Source organism: Mixophyes fleayi, chromosome 11 (genome assembly GCF_038048845.1).
Source record: "Mixophyes fleayi isolate aMixFle1 chromosome 11, aMixFle1.hap1, whole genome shotgun sequence".
NCBI lineage: Eukaryota > Metazoa > Chordata > Amphibia > Anura > Limnodynastidae > Mixophyes > Mixophyes fleayi.
In genome coordinates this window covers 8482197-8508530 of record NC_134412.1, presented here as the reverse complement: position 1 = coordinate 8508530, position 26334 = coordinate 8482197, and the positions used below count along the sequence as shown (strand labels likewise).

Genomic DNA, 26334 nt, shown 5'->3' with positions numbered 1-26334 from the left:
CCATGGTGGCGGCAGCCCCAATGCTAGCAGTGATCAATATGTAGCCTGACCACTGAAATCTCAGCGACAATTAGAGTCCTTCTTTTTGTTCAGCAACAAATTGTATATTCATAAAAGGATATTGCAAGTGGGCATGTTCTCAGGTGAAAGGAATCTACTTGTGACCGTATATATCCACCCATGAAGCATATTTAAATACAAACTTCTTAAATTCTGTTAATGAGTGGAAGTGTGCGTGCATGTGCGTGATTGTCGCATGATTCTCTATCATAGATGAACTGTGTTTAATTTATGATTTTCATTCCACTTTCCATATATTTAGATTGTGATGAGTTACCAGTTGGTTAATGAAAGGTTACAGTTACAAGATGAAAGGAAACAATTACTTAGTGAGAGAGAACAATTGCAGGAAGAGCTGCAGCAATTTCAAAAGGAGCAGAAGCTGCTAATGAATGCCTGGAAGAAACTGGTGACTTTGCAGGAAGATTTTCTGGTTGTGGTGAAGCAAAGGATTGAAAAGAAAAGCACATATGCTGAATACACATATTATGAATATTTTGATAGGGCAATGAAAATTTTAGACCATGTTAAATCATTAACAAAATTCTTCTCTTAGCTTCACATAATTGTTGTCCCTTTGTAACAAAAATAAAGAATAGTTGGTTAACTATGTAAATAGACTTAATTCAAGTTTATTTCTCAAACTCCTATCTAACGTTTAATTCTAATGAAAAAAAGAAGGCAGCGTCCCAAGAAAATAATAATAAATCATTTTTTTAAATATTTTTTTTAAATATCCCTGATTACTATCTTTATCTATTTTATTTTAATCTATGCTTTGGCTGCAAATATCTAATGGCATTGCCTTCTAATTATATATTTTCAGCAACACTGGCAGTCATCCATTGTTTTAGGTACCACCTAGCCATCGGCACTCTAGGCAACTACCCTGGTTTGCCTAATGGTAGCGCCGACCCTGGATAAGATGTATACATTATAAAGTGCATTATTCTAGATGACCATTTGTTGCTAAAACTTCCTCTTCTTAACTTCTCTAGAGATTACTTAAAAAGGAAGTCCACAATAAAATAATTATAATGAATAAGACAACATACAGTATAAGGTGGGGTATTTGGGTACATTTATAACTATACAACAGAGCTGTTGTTATATATCTAAGAGCAACAAAAATAAATTCCTATTCATGATGAAGACCATGTACAGGGTGAATCAGTCATTCGGAGGTTTGCTTCATATTAGATGATACCACTCTGAATGTTACTTTTGGTAGAGAGGGTGGAGGGTTGGTGTATACACTATTCAAGGTGAACTTTATTTACAATTATATTTTGCTACCTATATTCCTAGGTCATAAATGTGTTAGTTCTGGTCTGAGGTGTATTCTGGTAGAATCCTTACTACAATCCTCCCCACTGAGGCTTCTGTGCACTCTGCACACAGGCACTAGACCTGACAAAGAGATGAGATGTACATTATTAGAGTGTAGATGCTGAACCAGTAGGGGGAGACATATTATTTAGCACTAACCACAGTTTCTGCATATTACTAATCACCAAATCTGCCCAGACTGTTTCTCCTTTCCCGTACTAGCACTTAGTTTCAACCTTTAAACTGGAAATGGATCTTTTATGTTTCTGTCTGTTTACTTACTGTACCACCAGAATTTGTGTGATTTTAAAATGATCAAATAAAGTAAATTTTTCTGCCCACTCATTGCATCACTGGTTATATTTTTCATGCGTTCAGTTCAAACTTAGTACAGAGGTGTGTTCTGGTGCAATAGATAGGGGTCCTATCATCCTCTGGATGATTCATTGGTCTGTTCAACCTTTTAAATAACAATTAGAGAGCAACTAGAGATGAAGGGAAGTTTTGAGTTTAACGGGAAATCTCAGTTTTAATTCCATTGATTAAATGCAGTGTTGTCGCATAATTTCACAAAAAGTGGACCCATTATGCCATAAGCAATTAACACTGGTAAACATGGGCATTGAGACTAATAAGACCTACAGCTTTCGCCATGGACTCCTGTAAGAGAGCAATGCACTTCACAGAAAAGGCGTTAGCCAGATATAGACCAAGGTCTGGTCTAGCACCTAAACCACAGTATTATAATACTGCTCCAAGTTCAGCAGCAAACAGCACAGATTCATAAATCCATAAATGGATAACCAAGTCAAAGGTCAAGGTTACAAGCAAGCATGGGGATTAAAAGTCAGAATAGTAAACAATAATACACTCAGACAAATGAGGACCTCAGACAACTGTTAGTACAAAATATATTGTTAGTAAAAGAGCAAATCAAGTAAGAGGGCAAATCAGATTAAATAGATGCCTGGTTGATGTCATCAGCATATGCCCAACATGGGCAAACAAGCCATTTGCTGCTAATTAGGAACTATAGTAAACCAAACACTTATTTGAGCACATACATATGACTATATAGGTGAGTTTCCCAAGTGTCTTTGTGTTATCCACAGCTCTCTGGGGCTAGTAATTAAGTACAAGTGCCAGCACTACAATGGTAACCGCTGAGTCACATTGAACCTTCTTAGTGCTCAATGCCCCAAAATTCCAAAGAAGAATAGTCAATAGTGGATAGTCCAAGAAGGCTTATTTAAATATTTACCAGTATCATCCACCAGACAGGCCAAGAAGAGTCTAAGTCAATGGCAATTTGTTATAAATCACATCCCCATCTCATGGGAAGCATTCCAATCTTGTTTTCGCATATGATATATACCAGTGTTTTTAAATAGGCTTTTCTCACAGAAAAAGGATTCTGTGTGAAAACATCTCTTTGATAGAGATAACATATGTCCCTTATATGTGAAAATATTTAATGCATGTTTTGTTAGCATGATCACATGGTTGAGATTATTTTCATTGTACACAGAACATACTGAAGAAAGAATCGAGCAATCTAGATTATAAATGTGTACATTAGCAGACTCTTATGTTTTGTTATACCTTCAGGAGTGATTATTTAAAATTATATTTAAATTTTATGTTCCCCTTGTTAGTGATCGTTCATATAAATAACAAAAATGAAGTGCTCTGTTAAAAAATGACAGAGGTTGATGGTGCTATATTTCTAGCAAAGATATTTTTTGAGACACACAAAGTACTATCACTCCTACTTCTATTGTTTAAATAAAATTCCCGAAGATCTGACTAACCCACCAGGAAGACCTATTATTTCAGGGATTGGGTCTCTCATATCTAATCTTTCTCAACTTGTTGATTATTTTCTCCAGACACCACATAGTTTCTCTGTAATTTTATATAAAAGAGACCTCTTCTATATTTAAAATAAGCAATAATTGAAAATGGCAAGATAATTATTATTGGTCGACATGATGTACAATCGATTATATATATATATGTATATATATATATGTATATATATATATATATATATATATATATATATATATATATATATATATATATGTTTGTCCCCAATTGTAAAGCGCTATGGAATATGTTGGCACTATATAAATAAATGATGATGATGATGATGATGATGATATATATATAATATTTTTTTTATTATTTATTTTTTTATTATTTTTTTTTTATTTTATTTTATTAGTAACGCTAAATTTAACGCCAAGCTATGCTAACCTTAATATAGCAATGTTTTGATAGATTTTCAGTTGCTCTGATCCATTTGTGGGAAATCTTCTATGGCAGATACATAGATAATTTACTTTTTATTTGGCAATGAGATATTGTTTATTTCACAAATTTTATTGTTTAGGATTCACATATCACTATCACCCACCCACAGAATATTTTAAATAGCACTGTCGGGCTTGGTAGTTATGAGCCAGTTATTGCCACAAAGACCTGTATTAATTAAATCAAGCCTGGCAACTATATATATTGTAGAACTAACCAATATTCCATGGACTTGGACAAAAACACCAAAATACAGAAAAAGAAAAAACAACTAATAGCCATGGATTGATCAATTATTGGGGTAAATTTAGAAGAGTTAATAGAAAATTGTTCAGAGTGATCAACATCAATATAGGTTTGCTATTCTAGGGAATTGACCAGAAATCAAGCTCTTGCTGATATAACTTAATATAATTTTTATCTGGCAATGTTTCTTTAATATTTTGAAATCTTTATTTAAGAAAACTGATAGATTCTTTGTTTTTACTTCTAAATTTAGCTTTTATTATTCTATATTAAAAGATTCTTATAAAATTATTATTTTCTTCAAAAACATAGCACTAAGTCCTTGTCATTAGTCACCTTTAGAAAGGCCCTTTACAATGAGCACTATCTTTAAACAAAAACGAATGATAAATATTGATCAAAGTTGGTTTACATATAAGGTTCACAGATATTTTTAATTTGGAAATCCATTTATTTTACATGTGTTTGTCAAAATGAATAATGTTTTTATTTATTTCATAAAGCAAGCTCTATGATCCCTAATTATATTAATTTTGAAGCTAAACTTATGATTTTTCATTTAGAAAGTCCATATGGTCTACAGGAAATAGGATGCACTGCTAATTCATTATAATGTACTTTTCTAGAAAATAGAGGAAATATTATTAAAAAATTTAAAGTATGCCGACCCATTTTACATTAATACATAACAGTGATTCAAGCGTAGTTTTTAATAAGAGGATTTTAAGTGTTTAAAAGGCGCACATTAGATTTCCTGTTTATGTTTTCCTCCTCTGCATAAATTTGTAATTATTATGGAGAAATAAAGAAGGAAGAAAATCACATATAACGATGACGATGATTGATATGATATACTAAAAACAAAGCATCTCTTTATTGGAATGTTATGTAACCACAAGAGTGTGCTTTTTGGTCTCATATTGGAACCAGTCAAGTCTAAAGTGTGTGAACTCATTTATCACTCGAAGTGGGGCACTACATATAAAAAAATTTTTTTCACCAAATGGCTTGTTAGAGCTATTGATATTAGAGCATATTTAACATGAAGAAATATTTGGAGAGTCATGCATCCACCTGAAAACATGGAAAGGGAATTTTACTTCCTAAGTAACACAATATATTATAATTTTAGTTTGTTTATGTTTGAGAGGATATACAACAAGAATGAACTGCTTTGTGAATATAATCAATGTATTGATATATAAATGTATGTATGAATGAATGTATGGATCTAAAGAAAGATGGGAGCTGCTGAAGTAAACAGAGGTGTCCATCCTCTTTGGATTTTTACAATAATGTAGCGCTTAAGTATTTCCTATTATTGTTCTGTGTTTAGAATAATTGAGCCGGAAGTTCTAAAGGTGTTCACCTACTTTTTGTATTATATTTTTCCATCTATTTAGAGCATTGGGATCAAATTAAGGGCAGGAAATCTTTCCTGCATATTGAGCACTGGGGATACTCACTGGGACAATACCAACAAGGTTTCTAAAGGAAATACGTCTTTACTCCAGATATGTATATATCAAACACTATTTTAGTACTTTATTATATTATTAGTTATCCACAATTACTTTTTAAATGACTGCATTATAGACCATTTTCCCTATTCTATGTCTTAAAAAAAGGCTTCAAGACCACTGTAGATCCCAAAGAGCTTCAATTCATCCTCATACGAAAGGAGCAAGTATTTCATTCATCAGATTAAATCTGCATATATATTTAAAGTTATACAATGCAATATGCCAAGTAAAGAGAATGCATCAACTTAACTAGTACAAAAACAGCGAGAATTATGTAGAAGACAGTTTTTGCGTCTAAAGATTCAGGAAGTAATTGATCAGAACATACTGAAAATTAATTTAATCTGTAAAATAATTAGTTAGTTTAAAAAAATCGGGCTTGACATTTAATATTTTAAAAACACTAATTGAATACTGATAATAATAATTATTATTAATAATAATAATAATAATAATAATAATAATTATACCTCAAGATAGGAACATTTCACAACAAAATGTATCAAATTACTTCTATGTTACAGATATATTTTTCACTAAATAATGTAACCAATAATATCAAAGAGTTTTAATCATTTTTTCTTTCAATCTAGTTAAAATTAGGTATGGGGTGAAGGAAGCAATAAAAAATAAAGCCTCTTGACTATTAACTAGGTGGATGGGTATGTGCTATACATGTCTTATATGTTGACTTTTAAACAATTACAACCAAATATATACTGAGCTGACATTAAACGTGACAATATTTGTCAGATAACACTTCAGTTATTTTTTTTTTTGAGAAAATATTTTCAATTGAAATTATGACTAATTGCAGTAATCAATTCAATCCTTTTTGCAGTTTGCAGCATATGGAAAACATGTGCTAATGCTATTTCTGCCCATAAAATTAGACACTTTGTTTTGATTAATTAAAAACTTATGAAAATATATAATTGCAGGACTATGTCACTAAAAGACCAATTGTAACAATATACAGTACAATACAGTGTTAATCAGCTTTCTTTTTATAAATAGAGGTTTACTTACAACATTTACCCATATGGTCTATGTTACACATTTAACCCATAAAAGTCCATGAAACAATATTTAGCCTTTAACTTGATCCAAACTAATTGCTGGTTGTTTGCTATGTGTTATGGCCCTTTTGCATTGTACTAATAAAAATCATCTAATGACTGGAATGAGCGACAATCAGCAAAGCTGTTCTAACAACTAAAATAGATAGATATCACTTAGGAGTTCTGGGGGTAAATGTGTGAACGTGCGGGTTCTTCAACACCCGCGTGTTCAGCGTGTTCGGCGATTAAATTTCAAGCAGCGCTGCATTGTAAAGGTAAACTTCCCTTTACAATGCAGCGCCGCTTGAAATTTAATATTTAACATATATTGTTTGCAACTCCCACCTTTTTCATCCAGCTTCCAAAATACCTTTAGGTGCACTTGTTATGTATCCAATTTCAGCACTATAATGGTATAAATATGATGATTGGTTCATATTGTGGAAGTTGAATAGCAATCTGGATACAAAATGGAGTTTAGCAGCCATAGTGTACATAGATCTCTCCCTTTTATGAACTTGGTTTTGCAAGAGATGAATATGTTTATGCAAAATGTTCTTCTTGTTTCTAGGAATGTGATTATGTAATACATACTAACTAGCACCAGTGATTATTTAGAAACACTGATAAGAGAAATAATGTCTTCATACACCAGGGATAGGGCCTCATTATGTTTAAGTCAGAGAGGCAGATTATTTGGATAAAAATGCACATAGTTAATATTTATCTAATAAGTGTAAATGCCAACCTGAAACACCCCTCTGCAAAGGGTGCCAAGATTATTGTTATAAAACTCATGTGAAACTGTATAATCCTTGCCTTCTGATCTGATTAAGACTTGATGGGCCGTGTACACGCAAAACAATCAACTTGATTTTTTTTCTACATCAAAACTTCTAAGACTCCTTGGGTCAGATGGTTAAATTATGTGGTGTCATCAAGCCTAATCTAAGGGTCCGAAAAAAGGGAGTGCAGGGAGACCTATTACTGGTGGAAACATAACTGCTGGCAGACCAGGTAAGAACTTGTTTACTGCTCATGTCTTTTGTTTGGGAACAGTTTGATTTTGAACACCCTTAACTGTGCTCTGATAAACGTTACATGGTGTATGGGGGGGTCTTATGGTTTTGACACCTATGTTTTAATTTTGTGTTTTTAATTGATACTGTTTTTTTGTCATTGTCATTGCACTTGTAGTTGTATAGCTCACAGACATTTGTTTATTTACTTCCTGGTCTTGTATTAGAACCCTTTTCACCAGACTTGGATGCTAAGTCAAGGGTAACTTCCTTTGCCAATATTACTGTGATTACAGTACAGTGCCCAGAAGTGACTAGCACTGTGATATCTGTTACTAATGGGTTATAAGCAAGCTTTGCTGGAATTACCAGATGGCTAGTCACATGTATAGGAAGCATAGTTTAATTGCTGTACCTTAAGCGGTGGCATCAACAGTCCTAAGACAAATTAACCTTCCCCATAACTGTTAACTTTAATGTTGAAATATTGGACAATTTGAAAAATGTTTTAAGAATAGAGGTTGATGAAAGGAATGGAATATAATCTGTGGGTTGTAGATTGTAAACAAGCAAAGGAATGTTCATCAGCTTATGCAGGTGCTAAAAACTATATACAAATATTCTATATATTATTGCACAAAAAGAAGCAAGAAACACAAGGTTTTAAAAAGTCAAAAATAAATTAGTAGAAAAGACACTACTGTTAATTGTCAGGCATTAACAGGAATCCTTAATTTATACTTTCAACATATTAAACAACTGCTGGAGTACAAACTACTCCTAGAAATTTGTCTTCAAATCATGTTTATTTAATGGCTATGCAACTCACCTCAGTCCTATATCCAATTCTGAGGGATAGAATATCCTGGAAACCTCTACTAAGATGTCTCTGATACAACTGTTCTATACGCTACATATTGTATTACCAAATGTTGTATATTTAAAAAAATCTTATTTATGCCCAATGTCAATGTCCAGACATGATATAGTTCTACAACCTCTGAGATGTAGCTTTCTAGAAATATTGGGGTTAATTACCCACAATGTGCCATGGAGTCCCTCCGGAATGTCCTCTGTAACATCACTGATCTTTCCTTGGACCTCATAGAGGTGCTCAGGAAAATTCAAGATGTTTGGGTAATCTAGTACCCAGAAATTAGTGCAACCGAACATCATAGCGATGTCCGACAGCTCATGGTGAGTAATTAAATTTTCCCCATTACCTGTTTAGAACTTTAATATTTTCTCCTCTTATAATATAAGAGAAGAAAAATATTTTAAGAGGAGAAAAATATTAAAGATCTAAACAGATAATGGGGCGAATTCAATTACGAACCATGAGCTGTCCGACATCACTTTGATGTTCGGTTGCACTAATTTCTCACATTAAACTCTGGCTTTATAGCCTTATATTTATCATTAATGGTCCCCATTTTCTGCCTCCCCTAAAATAACCTTATTCCTGTCCCCTCACACCTCTTCAGCCTACAAAGATGTCTCAATTCACATTTATTTCTTTATGAATTTTTATTTAAGTTTTATATATAGTTTTCTGTATGCATTTTGTTTCTTTGCATGCTCTTCTACAAAAGCATAATTACAGGTAGAACTTACAGATTTGTAAAGGTATTAATATTAGTGTTGATATCAAGCATTAAACAAATACACAGGGTGGATTTATTTAACTAGATTTCGAGTATATTTCAGCTGTTTGGTTCTGTTATGACCCACCATTAAGAGGGATCATAGTAAAATAGCCGAGTATAAGATTTGGTACTTCGTCACATATAACTCTAGTAATGTGATTTATCAACTCCTGTAAAAGTCTAATAAACAATACTTTGGAAAAACCAAGCACTTTTGAAAATAAGACTTGATAAACATCTCCGTAATACAAGGAATGGCCTCTCTACACATTCTCTATCTGCTCATTTTAAAGACACACATTCTATCAACTCTCAGGATTAAAAGCATAAAAGAGAATTGGCGATGTCATAACATAGAGTACAAGCTAGCGAAGGTGGAAATGCAGTGTATTTATAATCTGAAAATACTTTCCCAAAATGACCTCAACACCAAATTTTAATTAAAATGATTTCTATCATTTTCTAGATGGTAAGGTCTTCAAATGAAATGATGGATTATTTATTATAACAAAAGGCTTAACTGTCTGTGAAGATTCCAAATAATACTTTTGAATATGGACAATATTATATAAATATTAGATCTTCTTTCTATTCAGACTGATAATGTATATGATCCCTAGGTTTAATGCTAATAGTAATATTTATTTTTAAGAATTACTGTATGTTTAATCAGTAAGAACTTCATAACCTTTACTTATAATTATTATTATAGTAACCTTTACTTATGAATATATAGTATTCTTTTTCCATTCACTTAACAGCTGGAATGTAACCATTAGGCCATAAAATAGGTAACTTAGCACAGTGTGTATTCAATCGGTGATTCTAAAGGAATGTGGATGTGTTTGTATTTAAATTACTATGTGCATGACACCAATTTTTGCATTTAATTATCCTAGATGCTGGCATGTGTTTATACTGCTTCTGTGCAGCTTTCACAAATATTCAGAAGGGACTGAAATGTTGCAGATATTGTAAATAGTAAAAAGAAAATTGTCAGGCGCTATGAGACAATATGGAAATAAATCACACTCCCACAGTGCCTTACTGCAGCTGTAGAAGGAAAGTGTTAATCCCATAAAAAGGAGCAGCCAAGTACAATAGTATAAACAGCGCAAAAAAGGGAGCTGCCTAATTAAAACAAATAAGATGCAACAGATCGCTGTACTTAAAATATATAAATATTTATTAAGCAAAACTATTTGAGAGCCAATATAACCATCTAATATATAAATGTTTAGTGGCGTCTGTCTGTCTGTGTGTGTGAAAAAAAAAAAACAAGTTGCAGCGCCACCTGCTGGGCAGAGTTATACACTGACCTACTAAATTCTTCGTGTGTGTGGGAAAAAAAATTCAAAAAGGGCTGAAATTTGGTAGGGCTCAAACTCATTTTCGTGAGGTAATTTTACCTCATGAACACACATGTGTAGAAGCGTGCATTAGTGTTTGTGTGTGGAAAAAACTATTTTCTCAGAAAGGGCTCATCCAATTGACCTGAAATTTGATATACTGACATTATTTGACAAAAAAATTAGAATAGTCAAGTCAGTTAACTTCCATCATCCCCCCTTCTCCCCGTGGGAGGGGTAGCAAAGGCTAAATTTACGAGTTGAGGGGTCAAACTCATTTTCGTGAGGTAATTTTACCTCATGAACACACATTAAAAAGGGCGCTTGCGTCGGGAACTAACGCTCTTCCCCTGAGGAGGCCTGGGCTAGGTCCAAATGCATGACAAGAACCTTTTTAAGACCTTAAGTAGCTTGATTTGACTAGAATGCATGAGTATCATGCACGGGTTAACTTGTATAATATATAATCAATATTAACATGTATTGTAACAAAAGGAGGCATTTAGCTGGCAATATGCAGAGAAAGCAGGGAAGTAGAGTAAAACATTTGTGCAGTAATGCACCTAGATTGAATATAAAGACCTATGTATGAAAAGCAATAGTTTAAGTTTAGTTTAACTTACATGACTTGAAATTATTCCTCTCAGCAAACAGACAGGGTGTGTCTGAATTACAGAGCCAGTGCTGGGTGGGTCACCTGTCCATCAAGCTAAGGCTGGGGGAGGAGTATCAGGTATAAATGCTTGTTTATATCATTTGTGCACTGAGACCAATGCTGGGTGAGCTGGCTGGTCCTGAGAGAGAGCTGGACTATGTATAGCTAGTGTTCAGGGTCTCCATGATTGCTGTGCAAGTATACGGTGTCAAACATTTACCATCCTGACAATAAATCACCATAAAAAGGAAGTTGTTGTTTGCGTGTGCTTCTGCAGTAGCGGGCTCTTGCCACAAGTGGTGTCAGGAGTGGGATACTCCGGGAAGCAAGTTTTCGTTACCCAACCCGCGCAGACCTCAACATGGAGGAAGTACTGAGAACCCTCGTGAATGTGACTGCTGTGCAGCAACAGCAGCAAGCTCAGATGCTACGAGTTGCCGAGGCACAGGTGGAAAACACAAGGCTCTTAAGAGAAGAGTTAAGCCAGGTGAGGCATGACGGAAATGAACCACCTGGTCCTGTTCTCCTGAAAATGTCGCCAGGTGATGACATAGAAGCATATCTGGTGTCCTTTGAGAGACTTGCAAAAAGGGCAAAATGGCCTCCTAAAGATTGGGCTGAGAGGCTGGCGCCATATCTGACTAGTGAAGCTCAGCGAGCGTATATGGATCTAGATGAGGAAACACCCATCACTGGCTCTGTAATTCAGACACACCCTGTCTGTTTGCTGAGAGGAAGGATTTCAAGTCATGTAAGTTAAACCAAACTTAAACTATTGCTTTTCATACATAGGTCTTTATATTCAATCTAGGTGCATTACTTCACAAATGTTTTACTCTACTTCCCTGCTTTCTCTGCATATTGCCAGCTAAATGCCCCCTTTTGTTACAGTATAAATAACTAGAGTATAAATAACTAGTGAATAGTATTAATTAATAGGCTTGCTAAATGAGCTCAGAGTACAATTTCACTAAATATAATAACTCAGAATGATCTGATATCGGACTCTCCAAAAACAGTCGATATAGTATAGTGTAGTATATAGTATAGTATAGTGGTAAAACCACTATAGACAAATAATCAAAGAAGATAAGATCCTGACCGTCATGAGGGAGATTAGATATAGTATTCCTCTATTAGGGAAAGATATCCCATTTGAAAAAAGGTCTCCTGGAAATTATTCAAGTAGTAGGAAAGGAAAGCCAGAATTATATTGGTATTGTAAATAATGTCATATTTAATTCATTGGAAAGTTATTTATTTAGCGTCACAATTTGATTTGTATCAATCAATCAGTTATTAATGTTGGCATCGATGGCTCAGTGTTTTCATGATATGGAAATTTATTTAGGTCGTCAAGTGTTAAGTTGCAATATGCTTCTAAAAAATGGTGTCTACAATGTGCATTTTCTTGTGTTTATGTTGATTTACTGAAAGGTCGGGTTTGAGCAAAAACGGCTGTACATATCTAATTACCTGCACAGCTTAAGTGGTTGTTATTGCTTAAAGCTGCTTTGCCGATTCTAATGGCAACTGAGATTGGTGAGAGCATTAGGACCAATAAGCTCTGTGTTTGTGACTTCCTATTGGTCCGTGCAGCCAAACCCTACTCCCAAGTTTCGCACAGCCTTGGTTTTTGGCCAGAGCTTAGCAATGAACAATAGATAAAAATGGTTCCTAAGAGAATTGGTGGGTAGAGTGATTTTTTTTTTCAATGTTCGTTAGAATACAGCCAATCTTGTCTCTTGTAAAGACCACATTAGAATGACAGGTAGATGGAAAGAGACACAAGAGGAAATACTGAGTATCCAATTCTTTGAAGACTTGCAGCAGAAGATCTAAATAAATTTACTGTGACATTATCGTAGAGCTTGATTGTGTCCTTTATAGTACTGGAGTTTAAGGTACTCTGGGAGTCTGTAGTCATGGACATTGACGTTAGATTTGACAGACCTGTAAGAAAAGATAATAGTTTTATGTTCATAATATTAGTTTCTACATTTCTAACTCACTTTGGAGACTATGCAGGGAAAATGTTTATATTTAAATGTACTATATAATAAAACAAAGTATAAATAACAGATTGACGCAGTGGATAGCATTGCTTCCTCTCAGTACTGGGGTCATGGGTTTGATTCCAACCAGGGTCCTATCTTTGTAGAGTTTGTATGTCCTCCCTGTATTTGTATGTGTGTGAAAGGGAAATAGATTGTAACCTCCATTGGTATATGGACTGATGTGAATGATTACATATTCTGTGCATAAGATGATTGGTACAATAAAAATAAACATTAATAATAATAATGCATGAATAAATTAATTACCATCAAAATCTATAATAACATTTACATAAATAAATTATTCAAAACTTTCTTATTAAATTAGGTGTATTCTTTATTTGTAAAAAGTCTTCTACTGCATATACTACAACTATTACTAATATTTTTACCTGTTAATGTAATTAGCAGTAACGACAAAGAAATAAAACCTTCACGCTTACAATCAGAAGATACTTTTGATTTACTTTTGAAAGACTTGTTCTAATGACTACATGTTGGACATTTTATTGAAAAATTATTTTGCAGAGTTGCACTATTGTTTTATTTTAGTGTAATTAATGCCTACTGAATAGTTGAGAAAACAGAATTGACTGGCAACCTTGTATATTCCTGTTTTACACATGTATGTGTTCCCCACTGCCCAGAGTGCTGTCTCACCCTACAAATTAATGACAATATTAATAATATATTGATTAAAATGCCAGATAATTGACAATTTTGCTATGGAAAGTAGAAATTTTAGTTAAAAGAATTTATTAGAGCTCCAATTTCTTAGCTAAGACTCAGCCTTAGCATTCACTTTGGACCTCTGGGTACTGTTAGTAAATAATGTTCACTTCTTATAATAAGCTAGCTGTATACACAATAAACACAAATGATTAATATGAATTCAGCATATTTCATGCTTTATGCAATACCTGAAGAAGAAATAAAAGGAAGGACAGTAGAATGGTTGCGATTCGTGTAGAATGGCACTTGTGTGGTTGTGGGATCCACAGGAATGTCTGTAGAATTATCTGCAAATGAAAACAACAAATGTCAACATCTCTACGTTAGTTTTCTCATTGACATGTTGCGGTTGCTGGTTTATTTCAGAAGAGTTTTCTTTGTCTGTGATTGAGGATGCAGTACATTTATATGATCAAATAAAATACTCATACAGTAATACAGTCTTACCGATCATGAAGAAAATATTTTTCTGTAAAAAGTTCCATTGATTTTCTGTATTTGAACCCATCATCTATACTAGAAAGCTCTTTCACTAAACAAGTCCCAAATCTCTGAAATATGTGTATGTGACCTTCATACCTTATTACTACAACCCATAGGAAGCCAATTGAAAACATTGACTGGAGAAAACTGCAGTCAACACTCAGATGATAAAAAAAGTGTTATAAAACCGTAAAGATCTGATAACTACTATGTCCAGTCACAATTAAATAATGTCTAATATGGAAAAGACCTAAAGTGGTTAAAATATATGCTTCCTTGATGAAGATAATGTAATTTCCTCTTACCTATGTTCCCATTGACATCTTCAGGATGGAGTTTGTCCACTCTGAATGCCCAGCGCCCAGTTACATTGACATTAGTTGTGTGCGATGTGTTGCCGATAGCAGGCGAGCGGGATCCTGGGATTGTGTAGTATCCTGTGTTGTATCCACTGTTGAGTCCAGCCTTTCAAAAAAGAGAACAGACTGAATGGCTCTTTTAAAGTCTGAGCAAATAACACTCCACCCAAAGACATTTAAAGTGCCTGTCCTGCCCATAGAATATCCAATATATCAGTCATGTTACTGATTGCCTATTTGCAAACTATCATCATCATCAACAACATTTTTTTATTTAGCGCCAGCAGATTACATAGCACTTTACAACCAGGAAGAAAAAGTAATAAAACATACTGGGTAACACATGTAACACATACAGAGAGGTAAGAGGGCTCTGCTTGCAAGTTTACAATCTATGAGACAATGGTTTGATACACAAGGGTAAGTGCTACATCATATTGAATATGTATCAAGCTAAAATGCAAACTTTATAAAGTATTTAGTGGGCTGTCTGCTCAGTCACACAACTATGTTGTTAAGAGGGTTGTTGTCTTGTGTTAGCTGAGTAGAGGTTGGTAATACGGTAACCTAGGGAGATAAAGTGGGTGGATGAGGAATATTATAAGCTTGTCTGAGGTGGGTTTTCAGAGAGCGCTTGAAAGATTGAAGATTAGAGGAAAGTCTTGTGGTGCAAGGGAGTGAATTCCATAAAGTGGGTGCAGCCCGAAGAAAAGTCCTTTAACCGAGAATGAGAGGAAGTGATGAGAGTGGAAGAGAGATGCCGATCTTGTGCAGAATGGAGGTGTCGAGTTGGGAGATATTTTGAGACAAGTGAGGAGATGTATGTTGGTGCAAATATTGTTGATAGCCTTGTATGTTAATAGAAGAATTTTATAATGGATTCCTTGAAAAACAGGCAACCAATATAGAGAGTCTGATTTTGGCAAGACCAGTAAGGAGGGAAATGCAATAGTCGATGTGGGAGATGAGGAGTGCATGAATTAAAGTTTTTGCAGTGTTTTGTGAGAGATATGTATATATTCAGGAAATATTTTTCAGATGTATGCAGCATGATTTAAATATAGAGTCGATGTGGGGAACAGAGGATAGTTGTGAGTCAAAAATTACATCTAGGCAGCGAGCTAGAAGGGTGGGATTTATGGTCATGTCAACAGAAATAGATATGTCAGGCAGGAAGTTTCTATTGTTGGGTGGGAATATTATTAATTCAGTTCTTGATAGATTAAGTTTGAGTTGGCGAGAGGACATCCAAGATGAAATGGCAGAAAAACAGTCATTAAAGTGAGACAACACAGATGGTTAGATATAAGGAGAGGATAAATAAGTTTGTGTGTCATTTGCATAGAGATGATACTGAAGTCCAAAGGAGTTATTAGATTTCCAAGAGAAGTGGTGTAGATAGAGAATAGCAGAGCACCTAGGACTGAGCCTTGTGGTACTCTAACCAATAAAGGAAGCTAAGTGGAGGATATTCCAGAGAAATTAACACTGAAAGAACAATAAGATAGATAGGATGATAACAAGGATAAGACAGTGTTTTGAAGGGATTTTAGCTTTTGTATGAGAAGAGAGTGGTCAACAGTGTCAAATGCAGCAGAGAGATCCAGAAGAATTAGAAGAGAGTAATGATCTTTAGTCTTTTGAATGCTCTTAGTGAAAAGTGAAAACTTCTTTTTGATTTTCTTTTTACACCGCACCCCAACATCAACTATATAACTGGAAATGTATTTTTTGTGCTTCTAAATTTCAAAATATTTGTTTCAGTATTCTTGCCTTATTAGGACGGAATGCTCTTACAAGAAAAACTATCTGTTTAAATCAACAATATTTTGACTACAGTTCTCTGGTGTGTGCCTCATCCTTATAACTGTATTAAAGGCTTAAAAAATTAGGAATCCTTGATTGCTCTGAAACATATTGCTAATGAATGGTATGCTCATCATACCATTATAATCCCTTAGATTATACACTCCTCTGAGCAGGGCCATCTCTCCTCCTGTTTCCACCACTTCTAACTCTGCTCTCCAGCTACTTAGCCCTCCTCCTTGAGGGTCCCCCACCCCACGTCCACTCTCCCTCCCTCCTCCCCCCTGGGGGTCTCCCTGTCTTCCGCGCCCTCCTTCTTGGGCCACGTCGTTTGCGGATCCTCCCTCCCCCTTCCCCGCCCTCTCTAGCTGTGCATTGAGCTTACTGAGTTGCTGTGTTTACTGTACTGTGCTGTCTCCCATTGTATTGTAATTTTGTTTGTCTCTGTACGGCGCTGCGGATGCCTTGTGGCGCCTTATAAATAAATATTAATAATAATAATAATAATGCTCACCAGTGCAAATGGTCCTATATATACTGAACTGTTGCCGTCCACACTCGGCCACTGAATGTCTTCATAATTGAATAAAGCAAAAGTGCTATTTCCATCTGTGCACAGAACAGCCTGAAATGTGTTGACCTAAAAGTACACAACAGGATAGGTCATTTAGATGTCTGCATTTAAATGTAAGATAAGTTGCATCACACATTCATGGACTCAAATGAACACAATACATGACAGAAGATAGCCAGTGTAGTAGATTGCCCACCTTGTTGGTTGCAGATCCATAATAAGCAACACTGTCCCATGTTGCCACAAACACCCACTGAGCTGTGAAGTTCAGATGATGGAAGTAAGCTCTGATATCAGATGTTGCCCGATACAGAAGTGCAGGATCTGTGCTCTGGCGGAAATATATGTCACCTGCTACCTGATTATTTATGTCTGCCCAAAAGAGAGCTAAGAATGGGTTTCCAAAAGCCACAGGCAGTTCTTGAGGTACATATTGCCCGATTGGCGAACGGAATGAAAGTAAACCATTATTGTTCACCTGTGAAGAAAAAGATAAGGCAAAAGATTAAGGACAAAAAATCTTAAGATAAAGCTTCAGAAGTTAAATGTGTGTTCTAAATAAAGTTGGAACATTTTCTCAATAGGTACATGGACAATAAATTCAATATTTAATATATCTCTAGGATGAAAACTGTTGTTTTATTTGTCTGGACAAAAAACACAAATTATCTGCATAGTATTAGGAATCAAGTTGATACAGTTGGGTCATTGCATAATGCAGTAGATTTCTTCTGTTTGTATGTCAGGAAATTGGATATAAGTATGTCTGAAATCAGTGGGATACAGCTACCTACATAGAGGGAAGAGTAGTTACTCCCAAAAAGTGGAATTGCTGTAGAAAGTCTTATTATTGATGAAGATCCATCATCAGACTTTGGATTGATAGTGTCAATTGCTGATCCATATGGGTAGAGCAGATCTGAGGCAAACAAAAGTCCTGTGTTATTATTACTTAAAAAAACATAAATAAATAATTCTTTACAACACTGACTATATTATAGCATCTTCTATTACACATTACTATGAGATACATTACTTGCAGATGTTAGGTGAAGTGAAAAATTTTCTACATGCCATACATAATCAAAGCGAAACTTTGCAGCATTAAATGTTTACTTTTTTTAATTAGTCTATAGATACTTTCACATTTGTCATTAAACTCAGATATGGAAAACCTCATTCTGTACAAGGTAAGTGATGATAGATTTTCTTTGACTTCCTTGCAGATAAAGATGTGCCGGTTATTCTTATCCAAGACATACTCAGTTTGGGTATGAATTCCCTTACAGACAAATTCAAGACATACTCAGTTTGGGTATAGTTTCCTTTACAGACTATTCATTTAAAAGACCTCTGGCATAGGAGTCTTTAACAGAATTGTGCTAAAATTTGTGATAATATCCTTTTGAATGTTGACCTACTTTCTTGCTTATCGCAATCACTGAGGGATAGTAAATCACAATGCTGAAGGTTGTACATTTACATGAAATCAGGATTTCTAATCAGCAATTATCTTTCACCTCTTTAGAGAATACTAGTCAATGAAAGACAATGTCTGACTGGTGGGTGAGTTTGAAGTGCTGATTTGTGTCACTCACCGGACTGTGAGTGCTTCTTCCCGGACTATTAGGAACCGTGGACGTCCTCTATCCTGAGGGACTGCGCATGCGCAGCCCTTTCCAAACCTTCAGTGTATGTTCCTTTAACTTAATTGGCAGATCAGGCAACCTCCCTATATTAAGCACCTGTGGTCAACACCACGTTGCCTGATCTTGGAGTCTCATTCCCCATGAGTCTCTGAAGGTGTTCCTGTGTTTCCTTGTTCATTCAGCCCTGCTGATTCCTGTGGTTTCCAAACCACTTCTACCTCTGTGGTTTCCAAACCACTTCTGCTACTGTGGTTCCCATACCACTTCTACCATCTACTGAATCATCGTGACTGTGAGCTGATTCCTATCCGCTGCCTCCGTGCACTACAGTCTTCTAATCACTTCAACTCTACCATGTATCATTGGGACTGTTAGCTGATGCCTATCCGCTGCCTCCGTGCATTACAGGCTTCAACCACATCCACTCACCTGTTCATGATTGTGACTGCCAGCTGATTCCTATCCGCTGCCTCCGTGCACTACAGGCTTCAACCTGCAACTCGTCTGTGTTTCATCATCGTGACTGCTAGCTGATTCCTATCCGCTGCCTCCGTGCACTACAGTCTTCAACCTGCAACTCGTCTGTGTTTCATCATCGTGACTGCTAGCTGATTCCTATCCGCTGCCTCCGTGCACTACAGTCTTCAACCTGCACCCGTCTGTGTTTCATCGTGACTGTTTGGCTGATTCCTATCCGCTGCCTCTGTGCGCTTCAGTCTTCAGTCCTTGTCAACGCTCCCGTGTTTCCTTGAGTCTGCCTCCACTATTGCTACCCGCTATTCTCCGTGATCAACAGTGCCTGTTCAACTCTGCTCTCCCGTGTCCCATCGTTACTGCACCTGCTGGTTGCTATTGGCTACCTCCGTGTTCCCGCAGAGACCCGCTGCTGCTACTCCTCAGCACTACTCATCCATCTACTGCTGATCCGCTCTCCACGCTTTCCTGTGTTCCCTGCTGGTCTACCTTCCCGTGCGCTGCACCTACTAGACCACCGCTTCACCCATCCAGGGACTTCGCATCCTGCCGGCCTCCTGCCGTTCAGGTATCTCTGCACTCCTGTCTGACTGCCTCCTGAACCACGGTATGCATACTTCTCATTGACTGTGCTGTGTATTGCATACCTTGCTGGACTGTGTTGGTTCTCCTCTGGAGTGTGCTATCCGCTGAGTCTATTGCCATCATTGACTGTGTTATCTTATGCTGGACTACTTCAAGAGACTTTCTATATTGGCAGTATTGTTCAGTCATTTATACATTTATATTGTGCATATTACTGTGGATCAAAGTCAAGGTGCCCGTGTATATATTGTGTTGCAGTCTCTCCCCGTGCACCTCCTCACATATATATTCAGTAGTACAACTTGCTAGTGGCAGACCACTGACTCCTGTTTACAGTTTCACCTGTTCCAGTATCCTCTCACATAGCAGTGGTACAACTTGCTAACGCAGACCACTGACTCCCCGGATATCTCCACTTGGATTCCATTCCTTCACTCAGACAGCGGTACAACTTGCTATCCGCAGACCGCTGACTCTCATCACCTCCTCGTTTCTGTTGGACATTCCTCCTCACTATAGCAGTGGTACAACTTGCTACCGCAGACCACTGACTACCTTCACGTGTCCTTTGTCCATACAGTTCCTCGTGTATTACTACCTCCATATTGCCAGTGCTGCTAGTCATAGACTTTCCTGAGCATCTCATCATCTGCTATTTCCTGTTCCGTGATCACCCTGCTACCAGAGTACCATATTACCACCTATACTGCTCTGGTAAGCCTATCACCTGGTGATCCCTGGGTAAAGACTCCTAGTGCCCGTGACAGTAAGATCAGGCCATGACAGACCCAGATACGGAACCTACTGCTAAAGAGATGCTGCAGCATCTGGTCAGCCGTGTGGAGCAACAGGATGCTCGCCAACAGCTGTTACTTCAATGTTACCAATCGTTAACCTCCCAAGGAACATCTGGACAGACTGTTACAGCTAGTATTGAAGCTCCTGTGCTTTCCTCCGTTTCCCCAGTGCCATCCCAGGTGTCTACAGCTCCTACGCTTCACCTGCCTACTCCGTCAAAATATGACGGGGACCCCAAAACTTGTAGAGGTTTCCTTAACCAATGTTCAGTCCATTTTGAACTCCAACCTCAAAATTTTTCTACCCATCGTTCCAGAGTGGCCTATCTTATCTCATTGTTTTCTGGACAAGCCCTGGCTTGGGCCTCCCCTCTGTGGGAAAGAAACGATCCAATTCTACAAGATAGTGCCAAATTCATTTCCACGTTCCGAAGTGTGTTCGATGAACCAGGTCGTGTGACTTCCGCTGCTTCCAGCATTCTTCGTTTGCGACAAGGCTCCCATACAGTAGGACAGTATGTCATTCAATTTAGGATCTTAGCCTCTGAACTTCAGTGGAACACTGAAGCATTAGTTGCCGCCTTCTGGCAGGGGCTCTCCGATAAAATTAAAGATGCACTGACTACCCAAGAGCTTCCTTCGTCACTTGAAGATCTGATCTCTCTTTGCCATCGTGTTGATATGAGATTTCGTGAAAGAGAGGCTGAGAAAACAACTTCTGCTAAAGCACCTCTTCGTTCTAACCCTCAATTTCGTCCAGTTTCACCCTCTGTGATTCCCATGGAGATAGGACGTTCCAAATTATCTTCAGAGGAGAGGAAACGAAGAGTAAAGAATAGACTCTGTATCTATTGTGCTGATTCCACTCATATGCTCAGCTCTTGCCCTAAGAGATCGGGAAATGCCAGGCCCTAACTAGTTCTGGAGAGGTGAAGTTAGGGTCCCTGGAGTCCTCTCCATCTGCCATGAAATCCAAAGTCTGCGCCTTTGATGTTACAATTTCCTGTGCTACCAAAACCTTTGAGTCACAGGCATTGATTGATTCCGGAGCAGCAGGAAATTTTATTTCCAAATCATTAGTAAATCATTGGTCCCTACCAGTGATTACCTTAAAAACACCCATTACTGTGACGGCTATAGATGGATCACGTCTCATCAACGGTCTCATCACTCAGAGTACGTCTCCAGTAACCCTTCAGATTGGTGCCCTGCATCATGAAGAAATATCGTTTTTAATCCTTTCTGTTACGACAAGTCCAATTGTCTTAGGCCTTCCATGGCTTCAGTGTCACTCTCCCCAGATTGACTGGCGCACCCCTCAAGTCACGTCTTGGGGGTCTGAATGTCACCATCGTTGCCTTTCCCAAGTCATTCCTCTCAAAGTACAGCAATCTTCCATCTCATCTACCTCACCGGGACTCCCTCCTCAATATGCTTCATTTACTGATGTTTTTGATAAAGCTCAGTCTGAACGTCTTCCTCCTCATCGTTCTTGGGATTGTCCGATCGACCTTCTACCTGGCAAGACTCCTCCCAGGGGTCGGGTCTATCCTCTCTCGTTACCTGAAACTCAAGCTACATCTGAGTATATACAGGAGAACCTCCAGCGTGGGTTTATTCGACCTTCCACCTCTCCCGCTGGAGCTGGGTTCTTCTTCGTTAAAAAGAAGGATGGATCTTTACGCCCTTGCATAGATTTTCGTGGACTCAATGCCATTACTATCAAGAATCGGTACCCCATTCCGCTGATAACTGAGCTATTCGATCGCATCAAGGGAGCCCGTATCTTTACTAAGTTGGATCTTCGGGGTGCCTACAATTTAATCAGAATCCGTTCCGGTGACGAATGGAAGACCGCGTTTAACACCAGAGATGGGCATTACGAATATTTAGTAATGCCCTTCGGGCTGTGTAATGCCCCCGCGGTTTTCCAGGGTTTCATCAATGAGATCTTTCGGGACTTATTATATGTATGTGTCGTTGTCTACCTGGACGACATATTGATCTTCTCACAGGACCTGCCTTCTCATCACCAACATGTGGCAGAGGTCCTCTCCAGACTACGGAAAAACTCATTGTTCTGTAAATTGGAAAAATGTTCATTCGAGTTACCCCAGATTCCATTCTTGGGGTATATAGTTTCCGGAGTTGGCCTGAAGATGGATCCAGACAAAGTAAATGCTGTACTACATTGGCCTCAGCCAACTACTCTTCGTGCCATCCAGCGTTTTTTAGGTTTTGCCAATTACTATAGACGCTTCATTCAAGACTTCTCATCCATTGCATCTCCCATTGTGGCCTTAACTCGGAAAGGGGCTAATACTAAGCAATGGTCATCTGAGGCTCTCCAAGCCTTTCAAATCCTCAAAGAGTCCTTCTCGTCTGCTCCCATTCTGCGACAACCTGATGTGACACTCCCCTTCTTCCTAGAAGTAGATGCCTCTAATGTGGGCTTAGGAGCTATTCTCTCCCAACGCTCGGAGCAACAAAAATTACATCCTTGTGCCTTCTACTCTCGGGGTCTTCTGCCCGCAGAGAAAAACTATACTATCGGGGACAAGGAGTTGCTGGCCATCAAAGCTGCATTAGAGGAATGGAGATACTTGTTGGAAGGAGCTCGCCATCCGGTGACGATCTTCACGGATCATAAGAACTTGTCATATTTGCAATCTGCTCAATGCTTGAACCCTCGTCAAGCAAGATGGTCTCTTTTCTTTTCCCGTTTTGAATTAATTATAACCTTCAAACCAGCTGCTAAGAACAAGAAAGCTGACGCTCTATCTCGAGCTTTTGTGACGTCCTCTGATGTAGAAGAGGTTCCCAACCATGCTATTCTAGACCCCAAATGTATTTCTCTGGCTGCTTCATCCACCAAAATGCTACCATTTGGGAAGACCCTCGTGCCTCCTACTCTGAGGAGGAAAATCCTTTCGTGGTTCCATGCCTCTCGTTTTTCTGGACACGCCGGTGAACATAAGACCTTTGAGATTCTCTCTCGTAGTTACTGGTGGCCTTCAATGAGGAGAGACGTCAAAGAGTTTATTGCTTCCTGTGATTTATGTTCTCAGTTCAAATCCTCCCGCAGAACTCCAGCAGGGTTGCTGCGACCACTACCCATTCCGTCCAAGCCTTGGACCCATATTAGTATGGATTTCGTTACTGATTTGCCACCAAGTAAGAATCACAATACTATTTGGGTAGTGGTAGACAGATTTTCGAAGATGGCTCATTTCGTCCCTCTGTCCGGTTTACCTTCCTCGTCTACTCTGGCTGAACATTTCATTAAAGAAATCTTCCGCATCCATGGATGTCCGTCTGAGATTGTGTCAGATAGAGGAGTACAATTCGTTTCCAGATTCTGGCGGGCCCTTTGTAAAACCTTGGGCATACGATTAGCACTCTCATCGTCTTACCATCCGCAATCTAACGGACAAACGGAACGAGTCAATCAAGATCTTGAGACTTTTATTAGGATGTTCTCTTCAGCCAACCAAGACAACTGGGTAGAATTGCTCCCTTGGGCTGAATTCGCCCATAACAACATGTACCATGAGTCATCATCCAAAACTCCATTCTTTGTGGTTTACGGTCACCATCCGTCTTTTCCGGAATTTCCTGCCCTCCCACCCACCCAAGTTCCTGCTGTGGAGACTGCTTGTCAGACCTTCAAAAATATCTGGTCTCAGGTCAAAACCTGTTTAAAGAAGACATCTAACAAATATAAGTCTTTCGCAGATAAGAAGAGGCGGGCTATTCCACCACTAAAAATTGGAGATCGGGTTTGGTTATCTACCAAAAATATTCGTTTGAAGGTTCCATCTATGAAATTCGCCCCTCGTTTTATTGGTCCATATAGGATCATTCAAGTTATCAATCCAGTATGTGTTAAACTTCTTCTTCCCAAGAATCTTCGGATCTCCAATGCCTTCCATGTGTCCTTGCTCAAACCTCTCATCATCAATCGTTTCTCGACTCCTCCCTCAGCACCGCAGCCAGTTCAAGTTCATCAGGAGGAGGATTTCGAGATTACTGAGGTATTGGATGCAAAAATTTCGCGAGGAGTCCTCCGTTTCCTCGTTCATTGGAAGGGCTTTGGTCCTGAAGAGCGTTCATGGATCAAAGCTGAAGATCTTAATGCTCCTGCCCTTCTGAAGAAGTTTTATTCCAAAAATCCGGACAAGCCCGGTTCCAGGCGTTCTGTGCCCACCTTTAAAAGGGGGGGTACTGTCACTCACCGGACTGTGAGTGCTTCTTCCCGGACTATTAGGAACCGTGGACGTCCTCTATCCTGAGGGACTGCGCATGCGCAGCCCTTTCCAAACCTTCAGTGTATGTTCCTTTAACTTAATTGGCAGATCAGGCAACCTCCCTATATTAAGCACCTGTGGTCAACACCACGTTGCCTGATCTTGGAGTCTCATTCCCCATGAGTCTCTGAAGGTGTTCCTGTGTTTCCTTGTTCATTCAGCCCTGCTGATTCCTGTGGTTTCCAAACCACTTCTACCTCTGTGGTTTCCAAACCACTTCTGCTACTGTGGTTCCCATACCACTTCTACCATCTACTGAATCATCGTGACTGTGAGCTGATTCCTATCCGCTGCCTCCGTGCACTACAGTCTTCTAATCACTTCAACTCTACCATGTATCATTGGGACTGTTAGCTGATGCCTATCCGCTGCCTCCGTGCATTACAGGCTTCAACCACATCCACTCACCTGTTCATGATTGTGACTGCCAGCTGATTCCTATCCGCTGCCTCCGTGCACTACAGGCTTCAACCTGCAACTCGTCTGTGTTTCATCATCGTGACTGCTAGCTGATTCCTATCCGCTGCCTCCGTGCACTACAGTCTTCAACCTGCAACTCGTCTGTGTTTCATCATCGTGACTGCTAGCTGATTCCTATCCGCTGCCTCCGTGCACTACAGTCTTCAACCTGCACCCGTCTGTGTTTCATCGTGACTGTTTGGCTGATTCCTATCCGCTGCCTCTGTGCGCTTCAGTCTTCAGTCCTTGTCAACGCTCCCGTGTTTCCTTGAGTCTGCCTCCACTATTGCTACCCGCTATTCTCCGTGATCAACAGTGCCTGTTCAACTCTGCTCTCCCGTGTCCCATCGTTACTGCACCTGCTGGTTGCTATTGGCTACCTCCGTGTTCCCGCAGAGACCCGCTGCTGCTACTCCTCAGCACTACTCATCCATCTACTGCTGATCCGCTCTCCACGCTTTCCTGTGTTCCCTGCTGGTCTACCTTCCCGTGCGCTGCACCTACTAGACCACCGCTTCACCCATCCAGGGACTTCGCATCCTGCCGGCCTCCTGCCGTTCAGGTATCTCTGCACTCCTGTCTGACTGCCTCCTGAACCACGGTATGCATACTTCTCATTGACTGTGCTGTGTATTGCATACCTTGCTGGACTGTGTTGGTTCTCCTCTGGAGTGTGCTATCCGCTGAGTCTATTGCCATCATTGACTGTGTTATCTTATGCTGGACTACTTCAAGAGACTTTCTATATTGGCAGTATTGTTCAGTCATTTATACATTTATATTGTGCATATTACTGTGGATCAAAGTCAAGGTGCCCGTGTATATATTGTGTTGCAGTCTCTCCCCGT

At 38.4% G+C, this 26334-nt stretch overlaps 1 protein-coding gene across 1 annotated transcript in view; it reads right to left on the bottom strand.

The window, feature by feature from the left end:
• The window catches only part of LOC142107450 (uncharacterized), a 223850-nt gene that overhangs the window by 191406 nt on the left and 6110 nt on the right, over window positions 1–26334 (bottom strand). Inside the window, exons 9-10 of the mRNA XM_075190884.1 lie at window positions 18010–18134; window positions 17412–17693 (exon numbers count right to left, since the gene is read on the bottom strand). Of these exons, the coding sequence (XP_075046985.1) occupies window positions 17412–17693; window positions 18010–18134 (407 nt within the window). The remainder of the gene's footprint in view (window positions 1–17411; window positions 17694–18009; window positions 18135–26334) is intronic.